The 23,522-nt window shown below is 41.7% G+C and overlaps 1 protein-coding gene across 2 annotated transcripts; it reads left to right on the top strand.

Annotated features, from left to right (window-relative positions):
- Positions 1 to 305: 305 nt before the first annotated feature.
- On the top strand, positions 306 to 19,423 carry LOC309568696 (uncharacterized protein). 2 transcript variants are annotated; one of them, XM_082274438.1, is made up of 5 exons: positions 306 to 420; positions 5,830 to 5,901; positions 10,663 to 11,019; positions 18,468 to 18,590; positions 18,715 to 19,423. In XM_082274438.1, the coding sequence occupies exons 2-4, from the start codon at positions 5,850 to 5,852 to the stop codon at positions 18,542 to 18,544; spliced, it is 486 nt and encodes a 161-aa protein (XP_082130564.1). In that variant the 5' UTR covers positions 306 to 420; positions 5,830 to 5,849; the 3' UTR covers positions 18,545 to 18,590; positions 18,715 to 19,423. The 2 variants fall into 2 exon arrangements, with proteins under 2 accessions (XP_082130564.1, XP_082130565.1); XM_082274439.1 differs by lacking the exon at positions 306 to 420 and adding an exon at positions 863 to 893.
- Positions 19,424 to 23,522: the final 4,099 nt, after the last annotated feature.

Here is a 23,522-nt window from a genome sequence, read left to right on the forward strand (position 1 = left end):
AATCAATTATAAAATGTTGCACACCCTTTTGCTTTGATGTACAGGACTTTTGTATTTAGCTGATTTAAACTAACAAATCAAGTGGGCATAAATGTTTTCTAAAAGTATACTAATGGATACACACATACTGTATGACTGATTGGGTGCTTAGACATCATGCATCCCAAAAAATATTTTTCAGGTGTCCTATGCATCACATTATTTTTTTTAACCTTATAATTAGTACATATTAATATGCAAGTATGTGCATGTTGCCGAGTCTGATATGAATACATCTATCAATCAGAGCTCTGGTATTTAAATTGAGGACTTGTAACATGCCTGAAACATTCCGTAGTAAGGTATAAAGTCAGAGCTGGGATCACAATGATTTTAATTTTACCTCTTGCACCAAAGAGCATACTACAGGAGACTATTACAGTAAGTTTTTTTTTTTCCCTCACCAATTCCATGTTTTGTAGTGCTACAGAGATTTTAGCTTTATTGTAAGAAGTATGATTTTTTGAAGTATGATTGCATTCTAACTAGCAAATTTGATGCTACATGTAGGGGAGATGATCTAGGCACACAAGGTGGCCTCCTTTGGCCCTTCATCATTGATTTATAGCTGAAAGTGGTCCTTTCTTCTGCATATCTATTGGTAGTGGTGGGAGACCTGATCTCTGTGTGAAATGGCTTTGTTGGCTCATCACTTTTTTCACTCCAATTTTTTTATTTCATGTTCTCATATTCAAATATTTTATTACACAACAAAGGCCATCTTATGTATAGTAACATCTATCATAAGTAAAGAAGTCTCCACGCAGGGAGAAATATAGAAACTGTTAACAGTTTGGATCAAATCCTTAACCCACTGCAAGGGTCAATAATTGAGCAGAAAGGATCCAACAGATGTGGCAATTAGCAGCATTCTAAACATTTTAGATTGAGAAACACAGGAATACCAACGATTTGATGGTCCACCCCAGCTATAGCCCAGGGAATAGTAAATTGTCGGTAAAGAGTGCCGCAAAATTCAGGTAAGCAAAAAGACATTTGAGAGAAGGAGGGAAAAGAAGAGAGGGGGGAATGGGGTGGTTCCAAGATTTGAACCCAAGACCCAAACCCAAGAGTTTAATTAGGTAACAGGAGTGTGGAGTCAGCAAAAGCCTAGTACACACGCAACGATTATCGGCCGACTGATCGTCCGTCTTTTGTTGGTTGGAATGTGCCTAGACTGCACACGAATTTTCTCGCCCGACAAAATTCTACTTCAGAAGTGATGTCATGTGTTGGATGGCTTTCTTTGTGTTCTTTCTTCTCTGAGCATGCCCAGACTTGCTCATTAGATTTTTCCCTGTCTAAATCTGTACTGACTGCACGAAAATCGGCCGTGTTTTGACGGCGGACAAAAATTTTATAGCCTGCACACCAGGTTTTTTTCAGCCGAAAAGTCAGAGTCGGTTGTCGGAAGCATCATACTAACAAGCCGAAAATCGGCAGATCGGTCGTCGGACAAAAATTCCCTGCCGAATTTCGACGCGTGTGTACGAGGCTTCAGGCTCCAAAAGAGAGGTGTCAAAATCAGGAGGTAAAAATTTGTCAGCCCAGGTTTTCCAGATCTTAAGCGAAAGATCTGTCGTCCGTTTTTTGTGGCATGCTAGTCTGATGTGGAAAGTGAAGAGGTTTTTTTCATACAAATTTTCCTGTACGACAGAATTCTACTTCAGAAGTGATGTCATGTGTTGGATTGCTTTGTATGTGTTCTTTCTTCTCTGAGCATGCCTAGTCTTGCTCTTAAGATTTTTTTCCGTCGAAATCTGTACTAATGAGACGAAAATCGGACGTTGTATTAGGGACAACAAAAATTTTATAGCCTGCACACCAGGATTTTGTCAGCCGAAAAGTCGGAGTCGGCTGTCGAAAGCACCATACTAACAATCCGAAAATCGGCAGATCGGTCATCGGACCAAATTTCCCTTCAAATTTTCTTATCGTGTGTACGGGCCTTTAGTGTACCGTCTCATTGTTGCCTTATTCTTGCCGTGAATCTTTGCCTGGGTGACTCCGTTTTTCATGGTGACCATGCAAAGTGCTTTCTTATTTATTTTTTTTCAACATCTCTTTTATGTAATTAAAATCTTATTATGTAAGTACAATTATAATGTATTACATAGTTAGAATATGTAATAAGAATTAGAATACAATATAGTACTTTGGTTGAAATGAGGACATTGATGGTTAGCTGGACTTCAAATTCATTTACATTGAAGTCCTATACTAAAAATGTTAGCTAAAAATTAGTTTATATAGAAGTCCTATGCTAAAATAGTTAGATATTGTATTCTAATGTGTGTGTGTCATTTCTTTGAAATGTAAATGTTACAAAGCTCAGAATATTGTGCAGAGCATACTAGCAGTGTGTTTAACAGCTTTATTCAAAGAAAAACACAATTTGTTAGACTTAATAAAAGTTAAACTATGGCAATCATGCCACAACCAAGGATGATACCTCATAACCTTAGGCTCTTGGCATGGCGTTGGAAGTCTGGTGAAGAAGTATTTCTGTAATATGGACCCATCTGTATCCTTGTGCGGTGCCTGGACTAGTTACCCTTGGATTAAGCTTTGGCTACTTCCAGCTTCAACAGAAACACTTTTGTTGACTGTCCACTACCTCAATACCTTGGAACACTGAGAGAGGACATAGACAGATTCATTCTACAGACCACACTGTTTCTGACCAGATCATCAGCTGCAGGCCACAAGCTGAAGGTTCTGATTTTTGTGGGATTATTGGCAGTTGTTACAGGATTGCCAAGATACCAAATTGGCTGCGCTACCACATTATAATGGTGCACTCTGTTTTACGTTCCTTTATTTTAAGCAATAGCACTCCCCTCCCTTGCATGAGCAGCAACACATAGGAACATAAATAATTGAACATTTGTTATTTTTGGGCTACCTTCTTAGTTTTACACAAAAATGACTTTGTGAAAAATCTCATAATGTTTCATTAATTATAGATGATGTTTTGATTACAATATCTGTTAATCCTGTCTGCCAATATCCTTTTAGTGGTTTGCAGCTGATTTTGTTGAGTAGGCGGCACTATATTGATCTTTACCATAATCTCATGTAGCACCCTTCTAGATAGGTGCTAAGAAAAGGCATTGTTTTGCTCCATCTGCTTATCAGGGGAGCCTGATCAGTAGTTTTGTATTACATGTGTCCATGTGTGATTCACTTAGTCTGAGGGAGTGTCCCCACTGTATCCAATCGGGGAGCCTGTTGAACAGTGGAGGAAACCCAGTCAGTGACACACTATCCCAGTTGGAAGGCACAAGAATGGTGCATCCTGGGGTAGGCTACAGAAGCCAGGGGCACATGTGACAGAGCGTCTTTGGGCGGGAAGCCAGGTCCCAGGAGGAGGGTGATGTTGGTCTCTCCTCCTGTCAGCAAGGAAGGTGGTCACAGGCAGTTAGATACTGACAGTGGAGCTGAAGGCAGAGTGACCCAGGGAAAAACAGCATCCATGAGTACCGGGAAGTTTGCCAGGGGCCTGCCCAGGAAGGGGACCACTCCAGTGGAGAGTCAGTGGACAGGGGCTACCACACACTGCAAGTAGAGAAAGAGGGTGCAAAGGTAGGACCCTGAAGGTTCAACACAATAGGACCACATTTACTATCTTCGCTGCTGTATTAAGGTGAAGCAGAGGCCTTGCCACATTCTACTGTTAATGTCCTCAACATTTGTGCATAGTTCAAGTTTGAGTATCCCACTCATCCCTTCTCCCATCCAAGTTCAAGTAAAATAGAAAAACCAAATCCCCTGGACTGTTTACTGACTGAGCCAAGGACTTAAAGTGCTAAGAATTTACAAGTTGTTGCTAAGGGTAACCCAGGGGAATCTGTTCTCAGCAGCTCCCAAGGGGCACTGTGCTACACTCATTTTAGGACTTAGACGGATGTCACCTTTTCCTGATACAGCATTTTAGTTCTGGTTGGGTATTGGTGGACTGTGGCACATGCTGTCTTTTTTTTTTAACTCTTTTGGCAACTATACAGTATTGGTAAAATTTCCCTGCAGTGGTTTGTGTGTACCCCCTCCCATGAGGCCAAAAAAATGCCCAACTCTTGAAACTAAGCTCAATCAGATGTACATTTTATGAAAGACACTCCCTTTTATGAGTTGGTTTATATCACACACCTTTGGCAAGTGTACATGTACTACCAGTAACCATTTAATTGTGTATACACATTCTTTTCTAAACAACCCAATTAGTATTATAACAATAGAAATACGTACTGATGACAAATTTGATTTTAATTATTGTAATTTTGTTCTATTTGTAACTAAAGTGTGGGAAATCTAGATTATTTGTGAGTTTTTTTTATTGCTGTCTGTGTCTCTATGGTATCAGGACAATATCCCCCCGGACAATATCCCCCGGGCAATATCCCCCCGGAAAACATCCCCCTGGACATAATCCCCCCCCAGGACAACATCCCCCCGAATAATATCCCCCTGGGACAACATCCCCCGGGCAATATCCCCCTGGACAATATCCCCCCGGAAAACATCCCCCTGGATATAGGATTAGGGTTAGAGGGTTAGGGTTAGAGGGGGGATATTGTCTAGGGGGATATTGTCCAGGGAGGATATAGTCCGGGGGGATGTTGTCCAGGGGGGATTTGTCCGGGGGGATGTTGTCCGGGGGATATTGTCCGGGCGGATATTGTCCGGGGGGATATTGTCCGGGGGATATTGTCCGGGGGATATTGTCCGGGGGGATATTGTCCGGGGGGGATATTGTCCTAGAATCGTCTCTATTGTGAAGATTTTCATTTACTTCTTGTCCTGAATACACTCGAGGAAGTGAGGGGACATCACACCTCTCACAGCTGTCACAAAAACATCTGTTTCCATTAGGTGTTTTGTCTTCTAGTCTAGTTCCATGAAACTAAACATTGTTAGGGTTCCCTTCACTTTCAGTCCTAGTTACAGCAACCACCAGAACAGAGATTCTAACCCTTTCCGTCATTCCACTAATGGATAAAGAAGCTTTGCCTTAAAATCCACTTTAATATTTCCTAAAACTCACAAACTGTTATGACAAACTTACTATAAGAAGGACTTTTTTTGGAATATATTCTGTTCTGAATTGCAAGGACTCTTGCAGAGTAACACCAACATTTTGACTTTACAAATACCAAAACACATAGGCAGAACTGTCCCAATTCAACCCACCACTGAGACCTCCACACAACAGCTTCCTCCAACGTCCATAAACAGAAGAGTCTCCGAAGAATTTCTAGAGCAGAGTTTCTAAATGTTTTTAACATGGAGGAACCCATATAAAAAAACTTTCTGGGCTTAGGGAATCAATACTAGTGATTTCTATATCTACGGCTTATGGTACATTAGTGTGATGGTCACTGTGGACAATGATTCTTATCTTTTTTGGTCATTGGGAAGAATCAGCCTTTACAGGTAACTAAAAAAGATCACTGGTGTCAAGGAATGATCAAGGAACGCCTGTCTTCTTTTCAGAAGGTGTTCTTCTTCAGAAAGACTGGTCTAGATACTGAGACTTTTATAAAGATGCACTGGGGTTGATTTACTAAAACTGAAGACTGCAAAACCTGGTGCATCTCTGCATAGAAACCAATCAGCTTCCAGTTTTTTGGTCAAAGCTTAATTGAAGAAGCTGAAGCTTGCAGCCAATTGCCTACCATGACCAGATTTTGCACTCTCCAACCCCAATGTATATAAATGTATAGTCTAAAAACTGTGGTTTGTACTTACTTTGTCTTCAATAAATGCTTATTTCCTTTTTTTAACACCTAGGAGAGCCACAGTTTGCGATAATGATGATGAACAGTATAAATTACCAATCCTCCATGGTGATAGTCCTGACAGGTAAGAAAACCATAATATAATATATAGAATAATTTAATTCCTTTTACTTCATAACACTCCAGAACCGCTGCAGATTAAAAAGATAAAGCTAAATTTGCCTTAAGACTAGAAAATTAAACGACGCATTATTATTTTTGTTAAGTTTTGTTATTTGTTTGAATCTTAGCAGGATAAACTGACGTGTTTGCACATTCTTTGTCCACACATATGTGTATATGTGTTTTTTAGATTTTGCACTATAAACAAAAAAAGAGCAACAATTTTGAAAAAAAAAAAAAAAAAAAACAATATTTTTTACTTTCTGCTATAAAACATTCCCAATAAATAATTTAAAAAATCTAATTTTTTCATAATTTTAGCCCAATTTGTATTCTGCTACATATTTTTGGTAAAAAAAAAATCCCAAAAAGCATCTATTAATCTATTAATTGGTTTGCGCAAAAGTTATCGCGTCTACAAACGAGGGGAAAGATTTATGTCATTTTTATTTATTTAATTTTTTTTACTAGTAATGGCGGCGATCAGCGATTTTTAGCGGGACTGCGACATTGCGGCGGACAGATCGGACCCCTAACTGACATTTTTATCACTTTTGGTGGGACCAGTGACATTAGTACTGTAATCAGTGCTAAAAATATGCACGGTTACTGTAATAATGACACTGGCAGGGAAGGGGTTAACACAGTGGGTGATCCATGGGTAAATGTGAGCCTAGGGGAGTGATTCTAACTGCAAGGGGGCGTGGCTTGTGAAATGACCATAGAGACATGTGATCCTATATAGAAGGTGCTCTGTGATCATTCCAGAGAGAAGAACGGTCAGCTGTGATTACAACAGCTAACTGTTCTTCTCTCTCAGCAGGGATCGATCGCGGGTGGCAGGCGCAGATCGGAGCCACCTGCCCCATGCATCCGAGTCCCCGCTGCCGAGTGGGGGGGCGGGAGCGCTCCGTCGGCGGCACGCGCTCGCCCCCTAGCTGCCGGCCCGCGACCGACGTAGCCCTACATCGGTTTGCGCAGGAGGGCAAACCTGCCGCAGTATATATGCGGTGGGCAGTCGGGAACCTGGATAAAAGTACAAAGTTCCAAAGTACAGCGCTAGAGCACTAAGTATAATATATAAACTATTCTAGATCAAGAACAATCAACAAAAGTCATTTTTGTGTAAAGCGAGAAGCCAGTGCATACATGAATGACAAAATCTATATGAATAAATAATAATAACTCTCATATCAAATATGAAAAAAATCAATATGTCAAAAAATGGTCCACCGAAAACTCAATGATGCTGTGTATATATCAAAAGGGGAATCGTTCATAAATAATTCAAAGATCACTTCTTGAAAATTACACCCAGTGAATCTTCAATCCAAAAGTGGATGTGTACATAGTTACATACTGTAGTTGGAAAGGTTAAATAAAGACACCAGTCTAAGTTTTGAAACTATCAATACTTCCCGTCTACACCCCCAATTGTGGAAGTGAGTTCCACATTCTTATTGCCTAACAGTGTATTCCACTGTTCTCCCTTCACCAAAGTTTAAAAAGCATTCACCAAGAACTTTTAGCAATCTTATTACAGATAGGCAAATACAGTATGGGCTTTATTTTAACCACTTACCGACCGCCCTACACAGATTTACTGCGGCAAGGTGGCTGGGCTGCGTGTAATCTCGTAGATCTATTTGAATACGTGCACGAGGTCTTTGCGGCGTGCACGCACCGCCTTAGCCTTGCTCTTGCTGTGATTAGACACGGCGGGAGCCGGACCGCGGGATGAGTGGGCTCGATCGCCACCGGCCTCCCGCGATCTTCACAGAAACTGACAGGAGAGCCGCCTGCCTATGTATTAACCCCTTCCCTGCCAGTGCCATTTATTATTTAGCACTGATCACTGTATTAATGTCACTGGTCCCCAAAAAGTGTAAAAAATGTCAGGTGTCCGATCTGTCCGCTGAAATGTCACAGTCCCACTATAAATTGCTCACCGCTGCCATTACTAATAAAAACGAGAAAAACAAATAAAAAGTCCAAAAATCTATCCCATAGTTTGTAAATGCTATAACTTTTACAGAAACCGATTAAAATACGCTTTATGGGCATTTTCTTTTACCAAAAATATGTAGCAGAATACAAATTGACCTCAACTGATAAAAAGTGTGATTTTTTTAAATTGGGAATGTTTTATAGCAGAAAGGACAAAATGGTAGAAAGGAGATAGCCCCTAAATGGGACTATAGCGGGCAACCACTCACATAAGTTAGAATTTCAAGTTGTATTGGTACAAATATAGAATAATAAAGAAAATCACATTAATATATACACATTAAAAAATGGCGACTGATTGTACAGAAAAAGGTTGCTCATATATTGCAGAGGAGGACCCTAATGGGCCACAAAGACCCAAAGCAGAAAGCAAACAATATTGTGTTTTTTTTCAAAATTGTTGCGCAAAATCTATTAACCTGCAGAGGTGATCAAATACCACCAGAAGAAAGCTCTAATAGTGGGAAAAAAAAAGTACATCAATTGTATTTGGGTACAGCATCGCACCATACCGCAATTGTTAGTTAAATTAACTCAGTGCTGAATTGCAAAAAAAGGCCTAGTCATTAAGGGGGTAAAACCTTCCAGAGCTGAAGTGGTTAAATACATGCATATGCCACCTCAAGGGCTTCAAAGGGAGTAATCCCTTATTCTCAGTTCCAAGATCCTAGGTTGGATGGATAGATGAGCACTCCAATAAAAGAGACCTCACATAGTGTACCCTAATTAAAGAAGGTTTAATAAAAAAAAAAATGTCTGCTCAAAAATAAAAAGGGATTGCATAAATGTAGCAAAGGAGGTGTGCAGCTTGTTAAATCCTAACCACAGACTGAGACACCCATTGGCACCCCAGTAGCTCAGCTTACTGCTGCTCACACAGCTCCAAATAACTCACAACTCAATTCTGCTCACAGCGCCAGGCTCTGCTCCCCGATGCGTTTCGTCACTAAGGACTTTGTCAAGGAAATCTAGCTTTGAATTATTGGGAGTTAGCAGTGAGCTGAGCAGGTGCACATACATTTCTAATGTCTATATATTGGATACAAGAATAGGGGAGGTATTTTGTAATTCTAACACACTTACTGTCTTGGTGTGACAACACTGCAGCCCCATAGCGTATGATGATAGGTCAGAATGACCACTGAGGACTGGTAAGGTACAATATACAGCATTTTGGTAGCAGCACTGATCTAGATGGGGACCCCACTCCTAAATGAAGCAATTTTCAGGTGATTCTCATTTTTTTTGGGGATATTTTGCTAGCATTTTTGAGCATCTTAGAAGCATATTACAAGGGTTTTCCATGTATATTCAAGCTTCAGGCATTTTTTTTTTTTTGCCAATAAAAAGCACTAGGGGAGGAAACAAGTTCTTACAGGTTCAAAAATGCCTGAAACACACCTGAAAAATTGTTCAAATGCTCAAATTGATTATTTTCAGGCATTGAGCTACAGGCATCTGAGTGCTCGAATTGGAACAGTCATCATTTAACCACCTTTGGACCGGAAGGATTTGCCCCATTCCTAACCAGGCCCTATTTTGCGATTTGGCACTGTGTTACTTTAACGGACAATTGCGCGGTCCTGCGACGCTGTACAAAAACAAAATTTATGTCATTTTTTTCCCATAAATAGAGCTTTCTTTTGGTGGTATTTGATCACCTGTGCGATTTTTATTTTTTGCGCTATAAACAAAAAAATAGCGACAATTTTGAAAAAAAAAAACAATATTTTTCACATTCTGCTATATAACATTCCCAAAAATTTTTTATTTTTTAAATCTAAATTTTTTAACATTTTAGGCCAATTTGTTTTCTGCTACGTATTTTTGGTAGAAAAAAATCACAATAAGCGTATTTTGATTGGCCTGCGCAAAAGTTATCGCGTTTACTAACTACGGCAAAGATTTATGTCATTTATTGTTTTTTTTTTTTTACTAGTAATGGCGGCGATCTGCGATTTTTTTTTTTGCGGGACTGCGACATTGCGGCGGACAGATCGGACCCCTAACTGACATTTTCGACACTTTTGGGGGGACCAGTGACATTACTTCAGTAATCAGTGCTAAAAATATGCACTGTTACTGTAATAATGCCCCTGGCAAGGAAGGGGTTAACCCTGTGGGTGATCAAGGAGTTAAATGTGAGCCTAGAGGAGTGATTCTAACTGTGGGGGGCGTGGCTTCTGAGATGACCATAGAGACCTGTGATCCTATATAGCTCTGTGATCATTCCAGAGAGAAGAACGGTCAGCTGTGTTTACAACAGCTGACCGTCATTCCCTCTCAGCGGGGAGCGATCGCGGGTGTCAGGCGGCAATCGGGCCTCCTGACACAAGCCTTGGCTTCCCCGCTGACAAAAGAGGGCGTCCCTTAGACTCCAGAGAGCGAGCGCGGTACATGTACGGCGATTTGACTGGGAGCGGCTGCCTGCCGCAGTACATCTGCGTAAAGTGGTTAATTACAGAGTTTTGGAAACTTAACATTTTGGAGCTTCAAGCTACAAAACACTTGGGTGTGAATGGAACCTTATATGAGGCATCTTTTTTTGAAATAGTGGATCTGCAATTTTCTGACCCTCTGAAACAGATCACACAGTGGACAGCTGCCATTTGCTTATTTTTAGTGATCGCTTACAGTATTTATTGATTAGAAAATGGTTCTATGGCTGCCACACCTACTTTTATTATAACCAAAATCTTTTTGTTCTTTGTTTCAGCTCTTGTTTGTCTTTGGATTACACCAACATTCAGCCAATCAATCGCAATCCAGCAGCAACCTAGACTGGTTAATGTGAGGCAAAGTCCATCAGTTAATTTAACAGTCACTGTAACGCCAGGAACCATTAATGATATCCAGTCATGTAATTGGTATAAAGGATTCAGTATAGTTGACAGTGCACTGATTGCTGTGTACACCCGTAGCGCAAATAAATCAACAACAGTAAGCGGTAAAGCCACTGTCAATGTGAATTGCACGTTACTTTTTGATCCACTGACTCAAAGTGATGTAGCCAATTATATCCTATTTGTACAATTTAATGATACCGCAAGAATAGCTAGCCATGTCATTAATGGTAAGTATCCAAATGATTTTATTTATTTTTTGCACAAATCAATTAATTCATGATCGTGTTCATTGATTATTATGGGACAGATACAGTATATAGCATGAAAGTGTCAGGCCTAATAAAGGTAGACTGCTTACTTTTTGATAAACAGGCATGTAGGGAATGTCACTTCGCACTTGGCCCCGGTTCACACTGGGACAACTTGTCAGGCGACTTAGCCGCCTGACAAGTCGCGCTCCATTCAGTGCAATGGAACCGGTCTAATCAACTCAAGTTGCTCCGACTTAGAAAAAGGTTCCTGCACTACTTTTGGGGGCGACTTGCATTGACTTCTATTAGAGAAATCGTTTGAAGCCACCCCGTGCAGCGTGACTTTAGTGAGGCTTGCAGAGTCAGGCGACTTTGAAGCCACCCCAGTGAGAACCCAGCCTTAACCGCTTGCCATACGCCGCAAGTAGATTTACTGCGGCGGTCAGCCCCTGCCAGGCAGAGTGACGTTAACGTCACTAGCCTGGGAGGGTCTGGGGAGCGAGCGCGCGTCCGCGGAGGCGCGCTCCCGCTCCCGCGCGGTCACGGACCCCCCCACGCGTGTGACTGGCGGACCCGATGTCCGCCGGTCACTCGGCGATCGTCGGGGGAGAGGGAGAAAGTCAGGCGGCTTGTGTAAACAAGCCACCTGTCATTCTCCTCGGTGTAAAGACACTGATCACACGGATCTACTATGTAGATCCGTTGATCAGTGTCCTTACAGCTCAAGCCACAGCCAATCACAGTAGAAAGCACGCCCCTAGGGACACACACAGCCCCTCCCTCCCAAATAAAGTTAACCCCTTCACTGCCAGTGTATTTTTACAGTAACAGTGCATATGTATAGCACTGATTACTGTAGAAATGTCACTGGTAACCCCAAAAGTGTCAAAAATGTCAGTCAAGGGTCCGATCTGTCCGCCGCAATGTCGCAGTACCACAAAAAAAACACAGATCGCCGCCATTACGCGTTAAAAAAAAAACAACAAAAATGACAAAAATCTTTCCCTTTGTTAGTAAACGCGATAACTTTTGCGCAAACCAATAAAAATACGCTTTTTGCAATTTTTTTTACCAAACATAGGTAGGATAAAACAAATTGGCCGAAAATGTTAAAAAATTTTGATTTTTACATTTTTTTTTTGGGGAATTTCATATAAAAAAATGTGAAAAATATTGCTATTTTTGCAAAATTTACGCTCTATTTTTGTTTATAGCGCAAAAAGTAAAAATCGCACAGGTGATCAAATACCACCAAAAGAAAGCTCTGTTTGTGGGAAAAAAAGGACGTCAAATTCGTTTAGGTACAGTGTCGCACGACCGCGCAATTGTCCGTTAAATTCACGCAGTGCCGAATCGCAAAATACCCCCTGGTCTTTTAGCAGGAAAATCCTCCGGGGCTTAAGTGGTTAAAGAGGATCTTCACCCTAGCAAAAAAAAAAAAAAATTAAAAGTCAGCAGCTACAAATCTTATATCTGCTGACTGTTAATAAAAGCACAATCACCTGTACAAGGGTCGAGCGCCATCTTCACCCAAGCTGATTATTCGTCAGTCGTCGGGTCCCTGGTTCCAGCACCTTTAGTGTGAGAAGACAGCTGTGACTCCTTGTGGCTTCACAGCCGGATTCCTGCTGCACATGCATGAGCCGCTCTGCACTTTTTGAATCACCCCACATTCTTCTGGGACCTGTGACGTGTCCCAGAAGATTGCGGGCAAGGAGGGGTTGGCAGAACTTTTGTTCAAATCGCTTAGGCTTCCCACTGCACATGTCTGAGCCACTCTGTGCTTTTTAGATGGTCCCGCAGCCTTGGAGATCGCAGCGGAAGTGGGAGCAGGTACCTATCAAAACTACCAGAGCACCTGTAAGTGAAGCTGGTGGTTCCGCTGGCTTACCATAGAGCTCTTTTGAGGACCAGAAGGTCCCAATAAGGTTAGGGCCCCTTCCACACTTGTGCGACCTAAAAGTCGTGCGTTTTTGACTGGACTTGAAGCAATGCCTGTGTAATCTTGAGGTCTATGGACCTTTAAAATGTATTAATGTCAGACCAAAGTAATGCAGGGACTATTTTGAAGTCGTTGCAGCTTGAAGTCGCACATATATGAACGGTACTCATTAGAAATCATGGAGTATGACTTGCAGTCCCAAGTCACAGGACAAGTTGCACAAGTGTGAATGAGGCCTTATGGTATAGGAGACTGGAAGCGACAAGCATTTTCGACACTTCTGGTTTATGTCGAAGGTAAACAGCGCCATTTTTAAAAATTTAAAGAATTTGATCACATCGATCTTTGTGTGATCAGATACTTTTAAGGACAGAGAAGAGATCTGGGGTCTAATAGACCCCAGCTCACTCCATAAAGGGTACCTGTCATTGCCTTTTGGTGTCACAAGTGATGTTTAAAACAAAATGAAAGAAATAGTATAAGAAAAAAAAAATTAAGTGCCCCATGCTTGTGCGCAAAGGTACGCATGGGTCTCGCACGCATACATAAATGCTGAATGCACCATACATGTGAGGTATTGCCATGTGAGCACTAATTCTAGTGTCAGACTTCCTGTGTAACTCTCCACTGGTAACCTGTAAAGGTTTTTTAATGCATTGTCTATGGAGATTCATTAAATAATGTACACTGAACAAAATTATAAACGCAACACTTATGTTTTTGCACCCATTTTTCATGAGCTGAACTCAAAGATCTAAGACTTTTTCTTTGTACACAAAAGGCCGATTTCACTCAAATATTCTTCACAAATCTGTGTTAGTGAGCACTTCTCCTTTGCTGAGATAATCCATCCACCTCACAGGTGTGGCATATCAAGATGCTGATTAGACAGCATGATTATTGCACAGGTGTGCCTTAGGCCGGCCATAATAAAGGCCACTCTAAAATGGGCAGTTTTACTGTATTAGGGGGGTCCGAAAACCAGTCAGTATCTGGTGTGGCCACCATTTGCCTCACACAGTGCCACACATCTCCTTCGCATAGAGTTGATCAGGTTGTTGATTGTGGCCTGTGGAATGTTGGTCCACTCCTCTTCAATGGCTGTGAGAAGTTGCTGGATATTGGCAGGACCTGGAACACGCTGTCATGTTGGGTATCTATTTTATTTGCATTAATCCATCTTTTTTTTCTTTTCTACCAAAAAATGAGTATTATATTCTGTTGGTGTGCCATTTTTAAAAAAAAATTGCGCTCAAAAACTACTGTGTAAATATTTTGTGGCATAAAAACTGCAAAACCCACCATTTTATTCTCTAGGGCCTCTGCTAGCAAAATATATAAAGTTTGGGGGTTTTAAGTCATTTTCTAGCAAAAAAAGCTGATTTGTACATGAAAACGAAAAATGTCAGAAAAGGCCAAGCCTTCAAGTAGTCAGATAAAGGAACCTAAAGGCCAGTTGCATAAAGACATAATATAAGGAGGACTTGGTGACAGAAAGATCCTGAGTAAAATGTTCCATAAAGACCTTGTGTAAACACGCATATGTGTATATACACATGGGAAATTCTTCTTCATCTCCATTGTTTCTATACTTAGCTGTGTGCATTGTTCTATAGACAACAATGCATCTATATCCAAATTAGTAAAAAAAAAACATGGCATTTTTTTACTCCCACGTGCAAAAGGCCTAATGCCTCGTACACACGCATCGATTATTGGCCGTGAATTTTCGGCCAACGTCCGATCGGCCGATTTTCGGCTTGTTAGTATGATGCTTTCGACAACCGACTCCGACTTTTCGGCTGAATAAAATCTGGTGTGCAGGCTATAAAATTTTTGTTGGCTGTCAACAGAACGGCCAATTTTTCCTCAGTCAGTACAGATTTCGGCAGAGAAAAATCTGATGAGCAAGACTGGGCATGCTCAGAGAAGAAAAAACACACGGAAAGTAAACCATCACATGACATCACTTCTGAAGTAGATTTTTGTTGGCCGAGAAAATTCGTGTTCAGTCTAGGCACATTCCAACCAACAAAACATAACTTGGACAAAAGACGGCCGATCGGTCGGCCGATAATCGTTGCGTGTGTACGAGGCATTTGTTGTATTGTATTTACATATTCTTAACAAGCAAAACAAAAGCTTAAAGAGTATGTAAACCCAACATTTCATATTCCTGCTATGTGCCCGTTGTACCATGTATGAAAAAGTATCCTGTTTGTATTGCTTCCTATATGTGTTCCTAACACTCCCTTTGCTTTCCTATTAAACACTGACCACACTAAGCATGGGAGCACAGCATGGTCAGTTCTCTAGCTTGTGCTAAGAACTGAGCCTGATCTCCTCTAAAGGCCCGTACACACGTACCGATCGTCGACCAAAAAGCTTCGGCCGACGACCGATCTGCCGATTGTAGGCTTGTTAGTATGATGCCTCCGACAGCCGACAGCGCACATTCGGCCGAAAAGAATCTGTCATGCAAGCATTAAAATTTTTGTATGCCGACACCAGAGTGGCCGATTGTTCGCCAGTCAGTACAGAATTCGGCCGACAGACCGCAGATTCGCAAGACTGGGCATGCTCAGAAAAGAAAAAACACAGGGAAAGTTAACCATTACATGACATCACTTCTGCAGTCGGCTGTAGTCGGCGGACAAAATTCTTGTGCTGTCTTTGCACTTTTCAACAGACACCGACAGCCTGGGGACAAAAGACGGCCGATCGTTCAGCCGACGATCGGTACGTGTGTACGGGGCTTAATAAACAGACTTGTCCTGGCACATCTCACCCTGCACAGCCATTCACTGGGAAGATCAGTGTGCTGCTGCTTCTCTTACCTGACTATGCAGCTGGGAACAGATGGAATGCAATCCTTTATAAAAAAAAAATTATACATAAAAAAGGTATTGCATCTCTAGATATACACAAATGTTTTGCCTTTTATTTCTATTTTAAACTGAATGGGTTGTTTTACATGGTGATGGTTTACCAGTCACTTTAAAGTAGATGTAAACCTCAGACATGAAATATGAACAAGGCACATCCTTCTATAGTGTGTACTTGTCTCAATTAGGAGCACTAAATGTAATTTCTGTCTGATGCTTCATTCCTCTGCTATGAGGAAGAAAGATTTGTAACACGATGTTCACTTTATAAAGAATGTAGAAAGTAAAACTTATGTAGGGAGATTTGTCATCACTGTGTATTATCTGTGGCTGAGTATTACCATGGAGGTTAACGGAAGCTCAGCATTCCTCAGCCAACTCCAGGTGGACAAATACATCCAATGGTTTTCAGCATCAAGAGAATCTGCAGCACAAAGTAAAGGAAGCACATGAACATCTCTATAGTGTAGCAAACTTTGTGCCTCCTTTAGGCCCCGTTCACACTGGGGCGATCCGACTTGGGGGGGGGGGCGACCTCCAAGGTCGCGGAGCGAGCAGCGCGCCGCGACCTCGGAGCGGCCGGCACGGACTTCATAACATTGAAGCCTATGCAGGTCGCTCCGGGTCGCCCCAAAGAAGCTCCGGACCCTTTTTCTAAGTCGGAGCGACTTGTGTCACTCCTATTAGAACGGGTCCGCAGCTTCCCTATGGAAGGCGACCTACGGCGACCTGTGAGGCGACCAGGTCGCCTCACAGGTCGCCTTAGTGTGAACGGGGACTCATTTTCTTGTTCAAATATTTTATTTAGAAATTAAGTGAAAAACATTGCACAGATTTTATACCATAAAACTGTTAAGAACAGTGTAGGAGCCAGGGCCGCTGATAGGGAGGGACCACCAGTCCTCCTGAAGGGGGCCCAGGCACACAGGGGGGCCCCAACAGCAGGGGGAATCGGTGTTGTCGGGCGGAGGGGCAGTTACAGAAGGAAGCCCTGTGCGGCTCTCTGCAGCAGCTGAAACTCAGTTTCTCCCCCTCCTGCCAGATTTTAGCTGCTGCAGGGAGAGGCACAGACACAGGCCATCATTTCTGTAATTGCTTCTCTGACACCGATCCCCCTCCCTGTTCTGCCTGCTTCTGATCCCCCCACCCCTCCTCGTGTGCCCCCCTTTCACTACCTCCCACCTCCCGCAGCACTGCAGGCTTCCCTGTCCTGTAAAAAAATTACAAATTGTAAAAAAAATATGAAATTAAATATTGTAATAAATAATTTTATAAAAATTGTAAAATAAATTAATTGTAAAAATAATTAACATTAAAAAAAATATATAGATTAAAAAAAAAAAATGTAAAACACAATTTAGAAAGGGCTAATTCACAAAGGTTCTCTGTTATGTTTGTGTCCGCTTTCCTTTTGGGGTGCCATTTAAGTGTGCCAAGCAAGTTTCCTGTGTTGAACAGCGATTTGGAACCATGGACAGAATTGTGGTGATTCTGCCCGCGATCCCAATTCTCAAGATGTGAACAGGGTCTAAGGGGATAAGATCATTTTTTAACACATTGATGCAAACCAACACATTTTAAATTACTATTTTCTGTATTTCTGCTGAATGCGTCCTTGTTAGGTCGTTTCACCCTCATTTCATTCTGCAGAGGCAGTTGTCAAAGGGATAGAATTAGGGATCGACCGATTATCGGCAATGCCGATATATCGGGGGCCGATATGCACTTTCCCCGATGTATCGGAATTGGCCCCTGAGGTTACTGATATCGCCGATATTTCGGGAAAGTGCTTATACCGGAGTGATACCCACAGCTAGAGGCATCACCCCAGTACTGGCGTCCATAGCCAACGGCCGGCTGTCTATAAAGGCAACAGATGTGGCTGAGAAGCCGCTCAGCTGTCATTACAAGAAGCGGGAGGGGACTCCACCCCCCCCTCCCGCCGCCTTCCACGGCTTGCCCAGGTCTCCCGTCCCACAGGGAGACTCGGAAAACCAGCCTGCGCGGCCTCTAAAGAGAAGACCCGATCAAAGCTGCATTCGGCTCTGATCGGGTCCCCATGTAAAAAACCCGTAAGTGATGTCATGACATCACTTCCGGGTACTCGGCGGCAAATTAAAAATACTTGGCATTTTGAATGCTTTTAAGTGCAGAGGAGGGGTTTGGGGTCTTTTAGACCCCCAGATCCCTCCACAACAGTACCTGTGAAAAATAAAAAAAATGTTTTTTTAAATGTCCGAAAATATTGGCCAATACCGATATCTGATGACCAAAATATCGGTATCGGCACTAAAAAAACAATATTGGTTGATCACTAGATAGAATGTTAGGGCACATCTAATGTTTTCAATGGGATAAGGAGGGCACCTTTTTAAGGTAGTATTTCCCCCTAATTTGGGGGGATACCCTCTTATTTCCTGCTGTGTCTCTGGAACGATGTTACATTTCCTTAGTGGGGACAAAGACAAAAATATACCTGTCAGGGGATCTAGCTTATCTCTACTCTATCCAAAAAACAAATACAAAATTATATGTAAAACAAAAGCTCCTTGATAAAACTCCAATTAAATGAGGTCGTTTCTAATTTTGTTTTTCAGGAGCTAAACGTTTTGAGATTTCATCCATTGTCCTCCTGGCTGCTGCAGGGTTGATATCATCATTCACACTTTTCTAAAAGGGAGCCACAAGAAAGAGGAGAGCAATAGAGGTGAGAAGAACAAGTGTACTGGTGGCTATACACACCATCTTTTACTCTTTTTAGTACTTTACTCTCTGTAGAACATAAGAACTAACTGTACTTCACTGGTTCCTTTTTTCTAGGAGATACTTTACAGATCTTTACAGATGTGTGTTAAGAAAACCAAATTAGGATCAGACAACATAATCTCAGGACAGATTGGCAGGCATGCTACCTCTCCTCTCTTCAGTATAAATGATTGGGTGTCTTTACAGCCTTGGATCAGTTAAACTCTTGATTCTCTGTCTTAATTCTTCAGCACGTGAAGTCTCCTGAAGGATAACTTTGCTTTCATTCTCAAAACTGGATTCCATCTCTAGTGTTCCATCAAGGAGAATCAGAAGAATTTTCTTCTCAGACGTTCAGTTGGGGAGCTTGAAGTATATTAATCAGATCAAATAATAAAAATGAATGATTATGTATTTATTATACCAAAATTAGTATTTCAGAATTTCAGAGATCAGGTTGGCTCACCCACCTGCTCTATTATGTACTCAGGTGTAGAGATCTTTCCATTAGACCTTCTGTCTCGACTTGTTATGAAGCATGCAAGGGCATAATGCTCTATTTTCCAGATTACACATAATATAGAATAAATAAATTGAAAAATCCAAATTAGAAGACCTTTGTATGCAACCTTTGTATAAGTATCCATGTGAAAGTTAGAGATAAGAGTTTATGGCATGGATAGGCTCCCACTGTGGTCATTCAGACATAGAGAAAATCACCAGGTGAATTAAGCCAATTATGCGAAACGTCTTTATGTGTTTTGTTTAGACTTTTATTGGCTTCGATAGAGAAAAAAGCTGAAAGCTTAGGGTACTTTAACCACTTTACCACCGGAGGATTTTGCTGTTTTACGCCTGGGCCACTTTTTGCGATTCGGCACTGTGCGAATTTAACTGACAATTGCGCGGCCATGCAATGCCGTACCCAAACAACATTTACATCCTTTTTTCCCACAAACAGAGCTTTCTTTTGGTGGTATTTGATCATCTCTGCAATTTTTATTTTTTTTCGATATTAATAAAAAAATGCGACAATTTTGAAAAAATAACAATATTTTTCTACTTTGACAGTTAAAACATATCCAATATATTCAATTTTTGTCATATATTTAGGCCAAAATGTATATAGCTACATGTCTTTGACAAAAAAATTCTCAATGAGCGTATTTTTAACAGCTTTAAGACCGGAAGATTTTACCCCATTCCTGACCAGGCCATATTTTGCGATTCGGCACTGCGTTACTTTAACGGACAATTGCGTGGTCGTGCGACGATGTACCCAAATTAAATTGACGTACTTTTTTCCCCACCAATAGAGCTTTCTTTTGGTGGTATTTGATCACCTGTGCGATTTTTACTTTTTGCGCTATAAACAAAAAAAGAGCCACAATTTAAAAAAAATAACAATATTTTTCACATTTTTTATATGAAATTCCCCCCCAAAAAATGTAAAAATCAAAATTTTTTAACATTTTAGGCCAATTTGTTTTCTGCTACATATGTTTGGTAAAAAAAAAAAATCGCAATAAGCGTATTTTGATTGGTTTGCGCAAAAGTTATCGCAGCTACTAACTACGGGAAATTTATATCATTTTTATTGTTTTTCTTTTTAACTAGTAATGGCGGCGATCTGGCGGTGATCTGCGATTTTCTTTGCGGTACTGCGACATTGCGGCGGACAGATCGGACCCTTCACTGACATTTTTGACACTTTTGGGGGTACCAGTGACATTACTACAGTAATCAGTGCTATAAATATGCACTGTTACTGTAAAAATGACACTGGCAGGGAAGGGGTTAACTTTTATTGGTGATCAAGGGGTTAATGTATGCCTGGTGCTTACTAACATGTTCCCCGATCAGGGAAGAGCGGCGGTGATAACCGCCGCTCCTCCCCTGGCCCGACTACCGCTGTGACTGAATACAGCGGGAGCGAGCCTCCGGTGGCGCGCGCGCGCCGCCGAGAGAGGGGAATGTCTGGTGACGTAGGTCTACGTCGCCAGACGATAACGAGCAACTGTGCCGCAGTAGTAGAACAGTGAGCAGTGTTAAAGTGGTTAAAAAAAGGTCAACAATATGTCATTCAAAAAAATCTATTCTTTTTATCAAAAAATGCCTTGTTACACGGCCTTTTGATATTAACCTCTTTACAACCGCCCGCCGCAGATGTACTGCGGCAGGCAGCCGCTCCTGTTCGAATCGCTGTAACTGTAAGGCGGTCGCGAGCAGGATGCTAGGGGGCGAGGGCTCGTCAGCGGGGAAGCCAATGCAGTGGGCAGGTGGCTCTGATTGCCGCCTGACACCCGCGATCGTTCCCCGCTGAGATAGAACAGTCAGCTGTTGTACACAGCTGATCGTTCTTCTCCCTGGAATGATCATAGAGCCCCTAAGATCCTTCTATATAGGATCACAGGTCTCTATGGTCATTCCACAAGCCACGCCCCCCCACAGTTAGAATCACTCCCCTAGGCTCACATTTAACACCTTGATCACCCACAATGTTAACCCCTTCCCTGCCAGTGTCATTATTACAGTAACAGTGCATATTTTTAGCACTGATTACTGTAGTAATGTCACTGGTCCTCCCAAAAGTGTCAAAAATGTCAGTCAGGGGTCTGATTTGTCGCCGCAATGTCACAGTCCCACAAAAAAAATTGCAGATCGCCGCCATTACTTAAAAATTAAAAATAAAAAGGACATAAATCTTTAGTTAGTAGATGCAATAACTTTTGCGCAAACCAATCAAAATGCACTTATTGCGATTTTTTTTTTTTTTTTTTTTGTCGACAGCACATGAGAGAATGTAGGTCCTCCTCTCACAGGAAACACACACCCACAACAGACTTTTAATTGGAGGCCTCCCCCCACTGTCCTCAGTTGTCAAAGAGTACCTCCGGCCTATCTGAAAAACATAAGCACAACAGCATAAACAATATCAGGGCAGGCATTTATTGCTGTCCTGAAAGACTACTAGAAAACAAATTACCGGTAAGCCTAACTTAAATTTTTTCAAAACGTCCATCAGGACAGCACAATTATAAAGGAGAACCTACCCCCTCAGGGTAGGAGCACAGCTTCCCGAACCTTTCTGCCAAAGACCTGCTCCCTAGCTGGTAATAAATCCAGTCTATAATAGTGTATAAAAGTGGACATGCTTTACTACGACGCCGTTTTAAAAATTTGTTCTGGGGTGGCCACTGGCCCTCTCTGCCCATGTGGTTGCTGCTAGAGGTCTTGTAGAATGAGCATGAATACTCAACGTCCGAAAGTAAATAAGTTGATTCAGTTGCCATTCTTAGCCGTTTGGCAATGGATCTTTTAGCGGCTTTTTGCCTTTTTTTGGTCCCAGCAAACAAAATGAAAATAGATTCAGGACGCCTAAACTCTTTAGTTAATTTTAAAGAAAGATTCTCCTCTTATCTAAAGAATTAAAATGTCTTTCCTTTTCCCCTGACGGGCTAGAACAAAACATTGGCAAAATATCTTCAGAACAGTGATACACTGACGCTACCTTTGGGAGAATGGCCAGGTTGGTTTTCAGCACAATCCTTTCTGAAAAGATCATTAGAAATGGCTCTCTGACTGACAACACATGCAGATCACTAATCTTGCGTGAGGAAGTGACAGCATTTAATAGAACTGTCTTCAACGTGACATACTTCAAAGTCCAAAGATTCAAAAGGAGACTTGGTTAGAGCTTGTAGGACTACTAAGAGATCCCATTGGGGAAAAGTTTTAACTATAACTGGTTTGGAACTGGATAACGCACTGAAAAAAATGGATTTGTAATACATACTTACCTGTAAAATCCATTTCTTGAAGTACATCATGGGACACAGAGCCATAAATCATACATATGGGTTATATATTCACCAACAGGTGAAGGACACTGGCAACTAATCAGAAAGGATGTCCCCCTATGTAACCCCTCCCACACAGGAAGTACCTCAATTTCGTAGCAAGCAATAAAGGCCCCATATAAGAGGGGAGGGACCTCTGTGTCAGTGATGATGTATGTATTAAAAATCTATTTTTCTTTTCGTACATCATGGGATACAGAGCCATAAATCATAACATATGGGATATTCCAAAGCAATGCATCTGAGGGTAGGGGGATAACAAAAATACTGACATCAGACCACAAAAAGGACTACACTGCTACCTGCAGAATACTGTGGCCAAATGGAGATTTCTCCTGGGTCCCAACATCCACTTGATAGAAACGAGTGAACGTATGCACCGACGACCAGGTCGCGGCCTTGCAAATCTGAGCCATAGAGGCTTGATGGTGAAGTGCCCAAGAGGCACCTACTACTCTGGTAGAATGTGCCTTTACAGGAAAAGATGGAACCTTTCCTTCTAAATCATATGCCTGGGTAATAACCTGGTGAATCCAATGAGAAATCGTAGACCTGGATGCTGCCAACCCTTTCCTGGGCCCTTCTGGCAGCACAAACAAGAGATCAGTCTTACAAATCTGAGCTGATCTTTCCAAGTAAAGCTTAAGTGCACGCATTACATCAAGAGAATGCAATACATTTTCCTTCTCTGAGTGAGGATCTAGAAAAAAGGAAGGCAGTATAATGTCCTGATTCAAATGAAAGGTGGACATCATTAGGCAAAAAAACCTGGATGTGGACGTAGAATCACCCTATCTTGATGAAAAATCAAGAATGGCTCTTTACAAGAAAAAGCTGCTAGTTCCGATACCCTCCTAGCCGAAATTAGCGCAATCAAAAAGACCAGTTTCCTGGTCAGAAGAACCATGGGAACCTGCCCCATGGGCTCAAAAGGCTGTTTTTGTAAAACTGCCAGCACCAAATTTAAATCCCAAGGACATAATGGGGGCTTCACAGGTGGAAGCAAATGTAACATTCCCCGGACGAAGGTCTGTACCAACGAATGGG

The sequence above is a fragment of the Pelophylax lessonae genome, assembly GCF_965119305.1.
Source record: "Pelophylax lessonae genome assembly, chromosome: 12".
NCBI classification, from domain to species: domain Eukaryota; kingdom Metazoa; phylum Chordata; class Amphibia; order Anura; family Ranidae; genus Pelophylax; species Pelophylax lessonae.